The sequence below is a fragment of the Onychomys torridus genome, chromosome 5 (assembly GCF_903995425.1).
Source record: "Onychomys torridus chromosome 5, mOncTor1.1, whole genome shotgun sequence".
NCBI classification, from domain to species: domain Eukaryota; kingdom Metazoa; phylum Chordata; class Mammalia; order Rodentia; family Cricetidae; genus Onychomys; species Onychomys torridus.
This window is the reverse complement of record NC_050447.1, coordinates 101,368,847-101,385,989: the sequence shown is the minus strand read 5'-3', so window position 1 is coordinate 101,385,989 and position 17,143 is coordinate 101,368,847. Positions and strand designations below refer to the sequence as shown.

At 36.4% G+C, this 17,143-nt stretch overlaps 1 protein-coding gene across 1 annotated transcript; it reads right to left on the bottom strand.

The window, feature by feature from the left end:
• Positions 1-8,449: 8,449 nt before the first annotated feature.
• LOC118584645 (prolactin-8A9-like) lies at positions 8,450-15,126 on the bottom strand. The gene is given in 6 exon segments (XM_036188906.1): positions 8,450-8,638; positions 9,583-9,762; positions 11,546-11,653; positions 12,491-12,529; positions 13,214-13,392; positions 15,030-15,126. Coding segments are annotated over 6 exon segments (792 nt in total).
• Positions 15,127-17,143: the final 2,017 nt, after the last annotated feature.

Here is a 17,143-nt window from a genome sequence, read left to right as displayed (position 1 = left end):
GAGGCTTTTCTGTCCTGACTTGTCACATAGCCATTAGTAAATAATAATTTAGAGACTTATACTAATTATAAATGTTTGAACAGTGGCTCAAGCTTATTACTAATTAGCTCTTACAACTTAAATTAAACCATTTTTATTAATCTATATATTGCTGCATTTACAGGTCTGCTGGCATCTTGCTCTTTTGGTGGCTAGCTGGCTTTTCTACTGACTCTGCCCTTCTTTCTCCCTGTATTCAATGTGGCTTTCCTGCCTAGCTATATTCTGCCCTGTCATGGCCAAAGCAGCTTTATTCATCAACCAATAAAAGCAACACATATTCACAGCTTACAAAAGGATATCACACATCATACTGAAGAGAGGGAACAAGGATTATATGAGCCAGAGGGTCAAGATCATCACAAGAAAATCCACAGATACAAACACTGGACTGACAGTTAGGGAGCCTGCATGGGGCTGACCTGGGCCCTCTACATATTTGTGGCAGTTATATAGCTTGGTCTATTTATGGGAATCCCTGTCCTTGACACTTTGGCTGTCTTTTAGGAACCTATGTTTCATACTGGGTTGACTTACCCAGACTTAATACAATAGGAGGAGCTTAGTCGTGCCTCAATTTGATATGCCATGCTTTGTTGATATCCATGGGAAGTTTGCCCCTATATGAACAGAAATAGAAGAGTGGATGGGCAGGGCAGAGGGGAAGTAGGCAAAGGGAATGGGAAGAGAGGAGGGAAGGGAAACTGCAGTTGAGTTGTAAAATAAAGGAATAATTTTTATTAATAAAAAATTTTATTGCCTGTGATTTCATGGGTATATCTGCCTTCCTTAAGTTGGAATTTTCCTTCTAGTGTTTTCTGTAGGGCTGGGTTTGTGGATAAGTATTGTGTAAATCTGGTTTTGTCTTGGAAGGTCTTGTTCACTCCATCTATGATGATTGAAAGTTTTGCTGGGTATATTAGTCTAGGCTGGCATCCATGGTCTCTTAGTGTCTGCATTATATCTGTCCAGGTCCTTCTGGCTTTCAAAGTCTCCATTGAGAAATTGGGTGTTAATCTGATGGGTTTGCCTTTATAAGTCACTTGGCTTATTCCTTTGCTGCCCTTAATATTCTTTCTTTATTCTGTACATTTAGTTGTTTAATTATTATGTGGCAAGGGGTCTTTTTTGGGGGGTCTAGTCTGTTTGGTGTTCTATAGGCTTATTGTATCTTCATAGGCATTTCCTTCTTTAAGATGGGGGGGAAAGTTTTCTTCTATGATCTTGTTAAATATATTTTCTGTGCCTTTGAGTTGGTATTCTTCTCCTTCCTCTATCCCTATTATTCATAGGTTTGGTATTTTCATGGTGTCCCAAATTTCTTGGACATTTTGGGTGATGACTTTGTTAGTTTTAGTGTTTTCTTTGACTGATGAATCTATTTTTTCTAACATATCTTCAACACCAGAGATCCTCTCTTCCATCTCTTGCATTCTGTTGGTTATACTTGCATCTGAAGTTCCTGTTTGTTTATTCAGGTTTTCTATTTCCAGCATTCCTTATGCTAGTGTCTTCTTTACTTTTTCTATTTCCTTCTTCAGGTCTTGGACTGTTTCCCTTGCTTTTTCATGATTTTCTTTCAGGGACTTATTGTTTTCTTCTGCTTTAATAGTCATTTCCTCTATTTTTTTTTTTTTATAGCGTTCTTCCCATTTTTTGTTTGTCTGTTCCTCCACTTTATTTTTTGTTACTTATATATAAGGCTCTAGCCTCTTCATGATTTTACTTATAAGGTTGTTTTCTTCTTCTTCTTCCATTCCATGATGTTCAGGTCTAGCATTGGAGAAGGGCTAGGCTCTGGTGATGCTGTATTGCTCTTTATTTTGTTGTATGTACTTCTGCCTTGACATCTACCCATCTCCTCATGGGTTCGTTCTTGGTCTTATCAGTGTAATTGGTCCAGAAAACACAGGAAATAGATAACACCACAGCAGTAAACCCCAAAGAAGAGAAGTATACACACACTACCAACAAAAAATAAACATAATAGCAGGAACAAACAATCACTGGTCATTAATATCACCTTAATATCAATGGACTTAATTCACCTATAAAAAGACACAGACTAACAAAATGGATACAAAAACAGGACCCATCTTTCTGTTGCACACAAGAAACACACCTCAAATTCAAAGACAGATACCTCCTAAGAATAAAAGGCTAGGAAAAGACTTAGCAATCAAATGGTCTTAAGAAGCAAGCTGGTGTAGCCATTCTAATATCCAGCAAAATAGACTTCAAATTAAATCAATCAAAAGAGATGATGAAGGACATTACATACTCATTGAAGGAAAGATCCACCAAGATGAAGTCTCAATTCTGAACATTTATGCCCCAACCACAAGGGCACCCACATATGTAAAAGAAACATTACTAAAGCTTAAATCACATATAAAACCCCACACGTTAATAGTGGGAGACTTCAACACCCCACTTTCACCTCTGGACAGATGGGCCAAATTGAAACTTAACAGAGACATAATGGTCTTAACTGATGTTATGGCTCAAATGGGCTTAATCGATATCTACAGAACATTCCACACAAACAAAAAAGAATATACCTTCTTCTCAGCACCCCATGGAACCTTCTCTAAAATCGACCACACACTTGGCCACAAAGCAAATCTCAACAGATACAAAACAATTGGAATAACCTCCTGTGTTCTATCAGACCACCATGGTTTAAAGTTAGATTTCAACAACAGAAAAAAACTATAGAAATCCTACAATCTCATGGAAACTGAATAATGCTCAACTGAATCACCAATAGGTTAAGGAAGAAATAAAGAAAGAAATTAAAGACTTCCTAGAGATCAATGAAAATGAAAACACCACATACCCAAATTTAGGGGACACTATGAAAGCAGTGCTAAGAGGGAAATAGAAGCTGGAGAAATCTCATGCTAGTGACTTGACAGCACACCTGAAAGCCCTTGAACAGGAAGAAGCAAAGTCTCCCAGGAGGAACAGATGCCAGGAAATGATCAAATTGAGAGCTGAAATCAATAAAATAGAAATAAAGAGAACAATACAAAGGATTAATGAAACAAAGAGTTGGTTCCTTGAGAAGATCACCAAGATAGACAAGCCCTTATCCAAACTAACCAAAAGATACAGAGAGAGCATCCAAATTAACAAAATCAGAAATGAAAAGGGGACATAACAACAGAGAATGAAGAAATCCAGAGAATCATCAGGTCATACTTCAAAAACCTCTACTCCACAAAACTGGAAAATCTAAAAGAAATGGATAATTTTCTGGATAGGTACCACATACCTAAGTTAAATCAAGACCAGATAAACCATTTAAATAGTCCAATAACCCCTAAGAAACAGAATCTGTCATTAAATGCCTCCCAACCTAAAAAAGCCCAGGAACAGATGGGGTCAGTGCAGAATTCTATGAGATCTTCTAAGAAGACTTAATACCAATACTTTTTAAATTGTTCCACATAAGAGAAGCAGAAGGAATATTACCAAACTCCTTCTATGAGGCTACAATTACCCTGATTTCTAAACCAAAAAAAGATGCAACAAAGAAAGAGAACTACAGACTGATCTCCCTCATTAACATTGATACAAAAATACTCAATAAAATACTGGCAAACAGACTCCAAGAACACATCAAAACAATTATCCACCATGATCAAGAAAGCTTCATCCCAGGGATGCAAGGGTGCTTCAACATACAAAAGCCCGTCAATGTAATATACCATATAAACAAAGTCAAAGAAAAAAATAACACATAATCATCTCACTAGATGCATAAAAGGCATTTGACAAAATCCAACACCCCTTCATGATAAAGGTCTTGGAGCGATCAGGAATATAGGGAACATACCTAAACATAATAAAGGCAATCTACAGCCAACAGCCAACATCAAATTAAATGGAGAGAAACTCAAAGCAATACCACTAAAATCAGGAACAAGGCAAGGCTGTCTCCTCTCCCCATACTTATTCAATATAATACTTGAAGTTCTAGCCAGAGCTGTAAGACAACATAAGGAGATTAGGGGGATACAAATTAGAAAGGAAGAAGTCAAGCTTTCCCTATTTGAAGATGACATGACAGTGTACATGAGTGACCCCCAAAATTCAACCAAGGAACTGATACAGCTAATAAAACCTTCAGCAACATAGCAGGATACAAGATCAACTCAAAAAATCAGTAGCCCTCCTATATACAATAGACAAACAGGCTGAGAAGAAAATCAGAGATACATCCTCCTTTACAATAAGCACAAATGATATAAAATACCTTGGGGTTACTCTAGCTAAGCATGTGAAGGACCTATATGACAAGAACTTTAAGTCCCTGAAAAAAAGAATTTGAAGAAGATGTCAGAAAATGGAAAGATCTCCCATGCTCATGGATAGGCAGGATTAACATACTAAAAATGGCGATCTTACCAAAAACATTCTACAGATTCAACGCAATCCCCATCACATTTCCAACACAATTCTTCACAGATCAGGAAAGAATAATACTCATTTCATATTGAAAAACAAAAAACCCATGATAGCCAAAAGAACCCTGTACAATAAAACAACTTCTTGAGGCATCACAATCCCCAACCTCAAGCTCTACTATAGAGCTACCATAATAAAAACAGCTTGGTTCTGGCATAAAAACTGACATGTGGACCAATGGAATCGAATTGAAGACATTAACCCTCACAACTATGAACATATAATTTTTGACAAAGAAGCCAAAAATGTACAATGGAAAAAGGAAAGCATCTTCAACAAATGGTGCTGGCATAACTGAAGGCTACAAATATATCCATATCTGTCACCGTGCACAAAACTTAAGTCCAAGTGGATCAAAGATCTCAACATAAATCCAGTTACTCTGAACCTGATAGAAGAGAAAGTAGAAAACAATCTGGAATGCATTGGCACCAGAGATCACTTTCTAAATATAACACCAGTAGCACAGACACTGAGAGAAACAATCAATCAATGGGACCTGTTGAAACTGAGAAGTTTTTGTAGAACAAAAGACACTGTCAACAAGACAAAGCAACAGCCTACAGAATGGGAAAAGGTCTTCACCAACCACACATTTGACAAAGGACTGATATCCAGAATATATAAAGAACTCAAGAAATTAGACATCAAAATGCCCAACAGTCCAATTAAGAAATGGGCTATAGAACTAAACAGAGCATTCTCCACAGAGGAAGTTCAAATGGCTGAGAGACATTTAAGGATTTGCTCAACATCCCTAATTATCCAGGAAATGCAAATCAAAACGACACTGAGATACCACCTTACACCTGTCAGAACGGCTAAGATCAAAAACACAGAAGACAGTTTATGCTGAACAGGTTTTGGAGCAAGGGGAACTCTCCTCCACTGCTGGTGAGAATGCGAGCTTGTACAGCCACTTTAGAAATCAATATGGTGCTTCCTGGAAAACTGGGAATCAATCTCTCCCAAGACCCAGCTGTAGCACTCTTGGGCATATACCCAAGGAATGCTCAATCATACCACAAGGGCATTTGCTGAGCTATGTTCATATCAGCATTGTTTGTAATAGCCAGAACATGGAAACAACCCAGTTGCCCTTCAATGAAGAATGGATAAAGAAAATATGGTACATATACACAATGGAGTACTACTCAGCAGAGAAAAACAATGACATCATGAGGTTTGCAGGCAAATGGATGGATCTAGAAAAAATCATCCTGAGTGAGGTACCCCAGACTCAGAAGGACAAACATGGTATGTACTCACTCATAGGAGGATACTAGATGTAAAACAAAGATGACTAGACTGCTACACAATTCCAGGGAGGCTACCTAGAAAATGGGACCCTAGGAAAGACCCAAGGATCACCCAATGACAGAGAAATGGATGAGATCTACATGAACAACCTGGATGACAGTGAGAGTAATGAAGGGCAAGGTTTGAGGGAAAGAAAGCTAAGGGGAGTCAGGAGATCCCAGCTAGATCAAGAACAGAAAGGGAGAAGAAGGAATAACTGACCATGATAAATGAAGACCACATGAGAACAGGAATAGGCAGAGTGCTGTAGAGGTCTCCAGAAATCCACAATGATACATCCTCTGTAGACTGCTGGCAATGGTCAAGAGAAAGCCTGATTTGACATAGTCTGGTGATCAGATGGCCAAACACCCTAACAGTCATGCTGGAACTCTCATCCAATAACTGATGGAAGAGGATGCAGAGATCCTCAGCCAGGCCCAGCTTCAGCTGTCCATTTGTCGAGAAAGAGGAGGGATTGTAATAGTATGAATTGTTGAGACCAAGATTGGAAAAGCACAGGGACAAATAGCCAAACAAATGGAAGCTCATGAATTATGAACCAAAGTCTGTGGAGCCCCCAGCTGGATCAATCCCTCTGGATAACTGAGATAATTGAATAACCTGAATTGTTTGGGAGGCACCCAGGGTGTGGAACTGGGACCTGTCATTAGTGCATGAGCTGGCTGTTTGGAACCTTGGGCTTACACTGGGACACTTTGCTCGGTCTGGAAGGAGGGGAATGGACCTGCCTGTACTGAATCCACCAGGTTTAAATAAATCCCCAGGGGATTCTTGGCCCTGGAGGAGATGGAAATGGAGGTGAGGGGCTGGGGGGAAGGTAGGGGTGGGGTTCGGGAGGGAAGAGGACAGATGAACCCATGGCTCATGTGTAAAATTAAAACACAAATATAATAATAAAAAATTTTTAAAAGATAGACAAGAAATAAACAGTTTACATATAAAAAAAACAAAAGGAGTTTGTGGCTCAGGAAAGAACAAAGGAAAGACTACAAGAAAAAACGATATTCAAAGACAGATAATGATGGAGAAGATACTGTTAGAATAACGAAACCTAAATCTATACTTGAGCATATTCAAAGTCAATATCAGGTCTTTACCAAATGCAGAAGAATCAAAATAACCTCCTTTATCTTCTCAGTTCATAGTACCATAAACTAAGAAATTAATATAAAGAAATCTGCATAAGCTACACAAATACATGGAGACTGAAAGATTTACTGTTTAGCATGTCACTGAAGAAATCAGAGAGGAAATTTTAAAAGTTACTAGAGTCAAAAAGATATCAAAGCTGGTCCAGAGAAGGCTGGCCAAACTAGTGGAAATGCATGTCTGTGGACCAATGGCTAAGGAGCCCCCATGTTGCTGGACTAGGCCCTCTGGATAAGCGAGACAGTTGATTGGCCTGAACTGTTTAGGGGACCTTCAGACAATGGGACCAGGACCTGTTCCTAGTGAATGAGCCTGGTGCCTATGGTGAGACAATTTGCACATGCTTGGGGCATGAAGGAAGGGCTTGGACCTGCCTCAACTGAATGTACCCGGCTCTACTGACTCCCCTTGCCTTGGAGGGGTGGGAGGGGCATGTGGTTTGGGGGGAGGACTGGCAGATGGGAGAAGGGAGGACGGGGGAATCTCTGGTTGATACGTAAAATGAGTGGAAAGTCTCTTAATTAAAAAAAGGAAAAAACTATTAAAGCACTGCTTGTTGTAACATTTAAGATATAATTGAAACAGAGTAACAAACGGTTGTTGACAATAGAAAGAGGGAGGAAAGGCAACTGATTGCTTGATCAGAGTTCCATGGCAGATATCCCTGAGGTATCTACATCTTAAAGTGACTATGGTTTTGATACACAAATTATACAAAGAGAGTATCCAGTTCAAATAAAATGATCATAAAGAATGACTTGTTCAACATAGAGAAATAAACCATGCAGAACATATCTATGATCATGTAATGGAGAAGCAGATGTATGTGGGGCTCTCGATACAGTGAAGGGCTCTTGAGCAATTGCCGTTTGCATTCTAAAACAATTTTTAATTTTTTAAAATTGATTTTTTGGAAATTTTATATATACATGAATTTGGTATATCTTTATCAAATCCACTCCTTGATCCCCTTCTTCCCAAATCCTGTTTAGACTGTGGAGTCACATAAATATTGTAATGTCTTAGCTATGTAGTCACTGTGAACATTATTTCCTGAGGATGGTGCTGATTTCATGAAGCACTGTAAAATATGCATTTCTTTTTATGATACATAGATTACTTAATTAAGAGTTTTACAGTTAGATTGTAATAACTTGACTTCCATTACTTTCCTGTGAAGTAAATTGTGAATTTATTTATTTATTTATTTATTTTGCAAATTTAACATCTATTATTTGTGATGAATTTTATTGGGACAACCTAAGTTTAATTATATATATTTTATACAATGAACAAAAGACAAATAGGCTTTTTAGATTTGGACATCTTTAATGAGAACATTCTCAATTTTTACAAAGTGGTCCATTATACCCACACGTGCATTCGCAAGGTATAAAATTTAAAAGAATCTTCTCAGCAATAGACTGTAATGAACCATCTCCAAAGCAGACAGGGTGATGAACACTTAGCAATCTTTTCCAGTTATTCGACACTTTAATGTTTTGAGATGCTTTACAGTGTGAAATATACTAGTGCGCAGGCAGAAGGAAAGGTTAAACATCGCCAAAAATTTATCATCATTGTTATTTGATTTTATGAATGGAAGATGTTCCCAGGTGGGGAATTTTTCCTTTATCTTTGCTGTAGGATAGGCCTAAAAATCAAAAATGATACTCAGTTACTTGTTGGTTATATTGGTAATGTTCCTTTCTCATTGTTTCTTATGTGTTCAATCACAGAAATACATTGAGAAATTTTGTTTCCATCAAAGGTGTGGATTTTTATTTATGTAGTCCAGGAGACATTCAGCAGTTAGTCTTTTAAAAACTATGATCAAGACTCATGTGCATCTGCCCTAATATGTAATTGATTGCAGATGAAGTATTCTCCTTTAGAAGGAAACAGAGCAAAGTAGGAAATTTGTATTTGACAGTGAAGGAGATGCAGTCAGTTTCTCACTCAGGAAACTTTTACATGTGCTCTATATTTCATAGAAGCTGGTATGCACCACTATCCTTTTATACAGTTCAATTACATCTATCCTCCATGAAGCTTGTGTATGAAAACTTAACATGTGATGGGTATCAGATGGTGACTTAATATGCAGAGCCAAGAGATGGCTGTGAAAGAGCTGAGCTCCTTCACTCCACCTAGAAAAGACGTCCTCTAAGTGTACATGAGGAAGTGATGTGTTTCATTCTGATCCCTGGAGCAGAAGATGAAGAGAAGCATCTTAGGAAAGGGTGGACCTGCCAGTTACCTCTTAAGGCAGTGGTTCTCAATCTTCCTAATGCTGAGACCCTTTAATACAGTTTACATCATGGTGATCCACAACCGTAAAATTATTTTTGTTGCTACTTCAAACTGTAATTTTGCTACTGTTATGAATCATAATGTAACTGTCTGTATTTTCCAATGTTCTTAAGTGACCCCTGTGAAAATGTCTTTGGACCTCCAAAGGGTTCACGATCTACAGGTTGAGAACCACTGTCTCAGGAGAATATGATCTACAAAATGAGGAGTATTTCAGAATACTTTTAAAAAATTACACAACCCACCCCTTTTATGAATGAGAATAACTAATAGGAAATTGCTTACCTTGGTGAGAATCCACCTAAGGTCATCCAGGAGTTCTTTGTTGTTCTCTTCAATCTGATTGGCTTTTGAAAGGAGAGTTTCAGGGACAACTGGCATGGCACTCAGTTCAATTGTTAGGTGGAATAAAGGGCTGTTCCAGGCACCCACATAATTGATCAACATTTTCAAATATTTTTTGGTCTAAAAATACAAACACAAAAGAACCATTGAATTAAAAATAATTTCCAATACAGCAGGTTAGTTGCTTATGATGTTTATATGAAAAAGCTAACTCAAACATTTATATATATATATATATATATATATATATATATATATATATATTCAATATGTATATCACATATTGTATAGATGTTTCATAGTGTGGCAATGTAAAATTTAAACAATTAGTCTATTATCTACGAAATAAAACAAATTAAGATGATTATAAATAACATTTTTCTTTCCCTATGAAATTCTAACATCTGCCTTCCTATTGAGATCTTTATTATTTGGTTATTTAGTTATTTACCTATCAACTGGTAAACCAGGTCTTGCTGTGGTTCAATAGAGACCAATAAGATTTTACTCAGGAAACATAGATGCTATCAGCCATGGACAAGTGACTCAAATAATTTTCACTCAGTGATTAATACACATCAATAAATCATGACATTCATTAACGTACTCACTTATGGTTTCTAGGTGAATTTAAGACATTAGAACAAGAATAAAATTAAGAGGCCATGGTACTCATTAATGTCCCTTGCCTCTAAGAGAACAGGATAGTTGTTGGTAGGTATAGGTGAAGCACTATGTAGATATGAAGAACATTGGATTTAATAACAGAATCAATGGGAATCACAATAGAATTTTGCCCCTCCAGTATTTAATGTTCATATCTGATTTAAATTATACACTATATTGATGTTTGTTACTATCCCCAGTGGTCATGAAAATGAGGGTATATTAGAGCCTATTAATTACAATAGAAAGATGTAAAGGGTATTAAGGAAGGGAGCAGGCAAATGGTAATGGCAATACATGGGAGAATGATGTCATGTGGTTAAGAATGAGATCTGTGGTTGGATGAAGTGCACACTTGAATTCTTAATTTCCATACAAGTGTAAATACAACTTTTCAAAACCTGCATTTCCTTTTTTACTCAACTAATACCACCTTCTGTTAGATTTTTGCAAGTTTCAAGTATAGCAATGCTAAAAGATTGCTTTGTGACATGTTTAGTAATATTGTAGCTTTCAAGAAACATTTCTTTTATATCTATGTCCTAATATTCCCTTATTGATGTTATATAATATTCTATTTAAGTAATATTCAGATATGCTATTACAGAGAGATGAGGGGATGATTGCAATCATAAAATGTAACTGCTGTAATATGTAGACCTTCTCATTATGAATTGGAACATTGTTGCATCCTAAGGAAAATAATAATTGTATCTCACAGGACTATTCTGCTCATCTGCCTTGTAGTTAAGACATAGAGAATCATAGACAAAGGAAGAAATAGGTAAAAATAGAAATAAAACCAGGGCAGATTTGAAAATCATGAAGAGAAGGTGTAGTGCTCAGTAACATAGAATGTCACCAGGAAGAACCCATTAGCAATATATAATAAATACAGCTACATTTTCATGACTTGGGTAGACATGAGTTTATAACCATAAATAGCCAATTTAGCTCAAAGTGTCCTATAAAATAGTGAGTGAAATTTCAGTGGCAAGATATTGCTAAAACGGCATCCTCTAAATGGACTATTTAAGAATCTCCTGAACTGTTATTAGGTATTTTATTTTATTTATAGTTTATTGACAATATAATGTGATTTTTAACATACTTTACCTCCATTGTTTTCTGCATGCATGATTACCGCATCTATCATAATGGCTGCAATAACTGGCAGCCCCACAAATCTAGTGTATTGCTCCTTGTGTTTTGTTAAAACCCCAAGATGGAAACTCACTCTTATATTTATGTGTTCAGTTCCATGAACTGGAGGGTTTGTGATGTTAGCGTGGCAGTGTGTTATTGCCCTGTAAATGGTCTGATTCCTCCTCATCAATTGTGCAAGCTGCAAATAAAAACAAAAATTCAGGTAGAGTTCAGAAACTATACAAATGACTTCATGAGCAGAATATCAATGCATTTTGATGGATATGTAATTTTTAACAATAAGTGCTTCATAAAAACAGAAATTAAAGAATTAAGGAAGTGCACATCACCTAATTCTGTGTCTACTGGATCTGCAAATTAATTTGGCATTGCACTAAGTTTTGAACCATTTCACTCCTCTTTGTTTCCTGTCTTCCCACTCTTCCAAAGTGCTACTATTTGTAAGGAAACAGAGAAAGGAGCAAGTGTATCAAGAACCAAGTGTTTTAATTATTATCTTTCTCTAGTATTTCAGCACAAAGTCATAAACATATTTAATAATCTTTCTATTTTCTGTCAATAAATATTGAAATTTCCTTACCCAAACATAAGAATTTGAAATTCATTCAATTAACACTGAATACATATAGCTGTGTAATAAAATTTATAATACTTTTAGAATAAAATTGTGTTCACTGTGACAAAATTACTCATGAAAAATAGAGTATTTTGTAGGAAATTAAGCAATGAAGAAAAAAAATATACAAAATTATTATTAATGTTTCTATGTCATTATTCATTGTATGATTAATGAAATATTAAATTTACTTAAATATATAATTTAGGATATCCTATTTATTTATAATAATCAGCTAACTCAAAGAAGGGTAATGAACTCTTGTAAAGGTTAGGATATAGAAAAACTGTCACTTAAAAACAGAAAATAAAAATTCAGTGAAATAATTTCTCATCTAAATTGAAATCATTGACATGAGACTCCTTTGGGGGAGCAACTGGAAAGAAGTAGGGTACTTACCATAGCCTTAAATGGTCCGGAAGAGAATTCACTTTCGAACTGAGTCATGTTAAGGGGAAAAAAATAACATCTAGTCAATAACAAACCAACATGTTGCAAACAGAGACATTCTCTTGATGTCTATCATATTGAAGGTTTGGCTATTTTCTCTTCCTTTGTGTTTTCTGACCTTGAGAAATGTCTTGTAGCAATCAGCAAGAGTGAAATCAACTCACTTCTAATCCTGCCCTGATACTGAACAAACCCTCACACTGAAAATCTTAAAATCACAATTCCTAGTATTTAGGGCCTTCTTGAAAGGCTTAGACTCTCTCTCTCTCTCTCTCTCTCTCTCTCTCTCTCTCTCTCTCTCTCTCTCTCTCTCTCTCTCTTCTTCACATGCATTTGGTTACCCCTGTTCCAAATATATAGTTCACTACAATGCACATCTTCTAAAGTGTTAAATGAAGATGAACAAAAGAAATTTGTGATCCTGAATGCAATATTAGAAAATGAGTGTTCTTCCTCCAGCCACATTTTAAGGGTTTGTACCATAGTTTTGTTGTATATTTTTTAAGAAAATTAGAGAAAACAGATAAAAATCATTAGATCCCTTGAAATTTCATGACCTTGTCCATCCTTTAGTGGTTGATGCTGCCTTTACCTCTGAAAGTGTATTTTCTGATATTTGTGTCTCATTTTCTAGTGCAGTTCAACCATTAGCATGGAGGTTAAAGTACGTACAAACTCTTGATGGATTTGCTCAACAAGATTGCGCATGTTTTGAGCTCGTTTGATGGCACTGTTAAAGGTTTCCACAAGGGGCTCCCAGCAGCCCCCAACTTCAGTTTGACACTCAGGAATTGATGCAGCTTTCTCCCACAGGAACAGGTTCAACACCACCAGCAGTAGGAGTGTCCTTGCTAAATAAAAACAAGAGCCACTTAGTGATGATACCTTAATCTGAGTTTTTCAAGGCTCAACCATTTCAGAAAAGTCTTATTGGGCCAGAGATTTCTTTACTGCATGACTTTATATTGAGTATTTGGAATAGCAGATAAAATCAGTGTTAGTACTTTTGCAATTAATTGTATTTTCCAGTATAGTAGTTTGAGGAACAAGTGGTTTTCCATGTATTTTTTATTGTTTGAGAAAGGATTCTGAATTCTCCCAATGTCTAGAAGTGTAATGAACTCTCAACTCATCGTTTTAAGTCATTCCCTTTAGATAGTTTAGTGTCTTTGAGTTTAAGCTCATTTTCAGATACCAAACTCTTGAAGAATTTGTAATTTTTAAACTTTATGTCTGATATCAGCATTTTGGACACTGGGGTAAGAGGGATAGCCCAATTTATCTGTTTGCTTTCTCTACATGTTAGATCATAAACACAGGAAGATTACTAATCTAGAAGATGAAGAGAATGTTGTTCTAAAAGTGATGTAAGTTTGGAATTGCTAATTTATGATAAAACATCAACAGAGTACTAATTCTTCAAAAACTTCAGATTATTTTCTTTAAAGTTAATCTTCATAATAATTCTCTGAGCAGATTAAATTTTCATGATTGTAATATGAATATATTTATGAAGGAGAAGGCTTATGGGCTAAATGATTTTCCTAATGGCTGATTATCAGCTAATGGTAAAATGGGACACCAGCAATCAGAGCTTTGCCCTTCATCTGGTCATAGAAAGACCACATGTAGGTTCACACTATGTGTCTTTCTGGCAGAGAACATAGCCACAGTTCTGAGACTCAGTTTTATTCGAGATCATTGTCCTTCCTTAAAAATGATAAACTTTGTCACTAAGACGTTATAAGAAAACTCTAGAAGCTTAATTTGATCTACTTCCTTTGCTATCTAAAAATACTCACATTTAAAAGTTTTGACAATCAGGATTGACTTCAATCTAAAAATTATTGCTCCTTAAGCAGTATAGCACAAGGCCCAAACTTAAGGCTGAAGGAACACAGTAGAGGAAAGAGAAGAATCAACATAAAAGGTAGAGTTCCAGAAAGTTTGTTGAGAAAAAGTGTCCTTTGATTATGCAATACCAAGTTGTTTGGCCTAAAATCATAGACATATGAACAATACCAAATGGATCCAGCAGATTGTTTATATGTATGTATAAATGTAAATATAATGATTAAGAAAAAAACAAAAACCCTGAAGTTTAGAGGGACCATGGGAAAAGGCTTTTGAGGATGTGGAGGAGTGAAATAATATAATATTCATCATGTATAAAATTCTCAAAAAAATTAAGAATGTAAAAATGTCTTCCTATTGCATTTCAAACATAATATTTTTTTGTTATGTTCTCCCTTTTTCTACCAAATGTCATCTACAAAATATGGCACTTGGTCAGCACTCCTTGCTCTTCTTTGCGTGATGTGATTTGGCTTGTGCTACACTGGAAAAGAGTACAGAACACAAGCTGCCATTTGTCTATTCAGGCTTCAGAACTTAAAGATTCTTCGGATTTATTCCAATGTGAAAACTCATATACTATCCCCAGGAGCAAAATTCTGTCTCTTCTACATTGAGATAAGATGAGTTGGACCCACTGACTTTACATCCTTGATAATTTCCAATTTCTCAAACTCCGGAACATTGTCCCTTTGAGCTGTATTATTTGTTCAGGAAGATGTCCTATGCATTAGGAGTTGTTTAATGATCCCCATCGTTTCTATTCATTGGATTCTAGTAACACTTCCCTTCTTCTCTCCCTTCAATACAGATAACACAGGATATCCATGAATATTGCAAGCATGTCTCAAGATAAAGGATGTTGAGAACAACTGATCCAATTGTCTCTTGTTCCCTTGTACAGTTGCTTTCAAGAAAAATAATTTTAAAAGATTGTAGAAAATCTATGCTGAATTCTTATCCTGGAAAACTATCAACAAATATCTCTTCATACCAGATAAAACAGTAAAGATTCCAAAGAAAGAGTTCCAACAAAGCAAATTCAAGGACTGAATATTTTTACTTAGAGACACATGGGGGAGAGTGTACTTACAGCTGGGAAGTTGGCTCAAACGTAGCTCCATTACTGAGACGTTTCCAAAGAGGATGAGTGCTGTCTCTGGAGAACTGGCTCACTGGAGTCATACATTCAGCTAGTTTCTTCCTCCTATATATTCTAGCAGATGGCCCTAAGGCATGCACAGCCACTGGACAGCAAGAAGTCACATGTGGAATCCCTCATTAGTGAACTATGTCTGTCTATCTTCAGGAAATGTTAGCAGTTTTATTACCACATACTTATCTGTGTCTGGATGGTTCTTTTGTTTTGTTTTGTTTTGCTTGTTTTTGTCACTTCTTTTCTATGTGTTGATTCTTGTCCAAATTATTTTTGATATCTCTGAAGTGATCTCCATTGCCTGATGACAGATGGTCATGCCAGACCAGGAAGAAATTGTTGTTCATGACTACTCCCCACTCCTTAAACTCTTACATTCTTTCTATTATCTCTTTCAAGAAGTTTATGGACAAAGAGGGATACTTTATTCAATATTTGACCATCATGCCACAGCATTAGTAAATTATCAGTAGTGTTATTATGAATCTCTGCCAGTAATCACTGACTACTTTCTCTGTAAACTAAGCTGACAGCTGTAGTAATCTGCATGCCGAAACTAGATGCTTAGAAGTCATATTGAAAGACATCAAATATATTTAACAGAAGAACTCCTTTAACTCCCCTTGAGAGTCTAGGACATCTTAAGTAAATAGTTGTGTATTGGCTCAAAATACAAAATATGGCTGATTTCTTTGGAATTGTCCTTAATCATATCAGAAGTTTATTTATTTACCAAAAACATTTGTTCCACTATTGCCCTAATGAGTATAGGTTTATATGCTTGCTGCTGGCATTAGTACTTGAGCCATAGTACCACTGGTGACAATTCTCAAAAAAAAAAAAAAAAAATCCAAAAAAAACCTCCATAGTCACTTCCAGACTCTGACAGCCAGTTGACATAGAGAGATCTTCTACCCCAATGCCAACCAAATTTCCTCATATAGTTGAAACAGAGCATTTGCTGCCTAAAGAATATAGGCCAACCAGTTAGTTCTGGTGAACATCCAAAAGGAGATACAGCTACAACAATGGTGTGAGGGACCTCAGAAGCCAGACTGTCCAATATCTCTTGGGAAGGTAACTTAGCCTGCTCTCAGAGATTTAATTCAATAATCATATGGTTCTCAGGAATCCCTTCCCCTTCATGTATGTACATGCTCATAATTGTTTAAAAGCTGTCCTTGTATCCATTCAGAATCCCTTCCAAATAAGTAAAGTGTGTACAGGCTGGATTTATGTAATGGGGGCTTTACAGAGACTCAACATTTCCATAGACCTGTTTCAAGAAACCACAAACTCACTTCCTGATTTTGTGCCTACATGGACACTAATTACATCTTAGCACTGGTGTTTCACAGCATAAAGCCTCAAGCATATATCAGTTGTTTCTTCCAAAGCACATGGCTATGTAGAGTAGCATGAATGGCATCGTTACTTCTTTTCCAAGCCTATAATCTATAGGCAGCCCCATGAACTGTTTAGGGTCCTCCACCTGGGACTCTGACATAAGATTATGAAGAGTTGGCATCAGGTTAAGGGCCAAAATGGAGCAGAGCACATTCAGACGTGCCAAACCTACTGCCCTTCCAGAT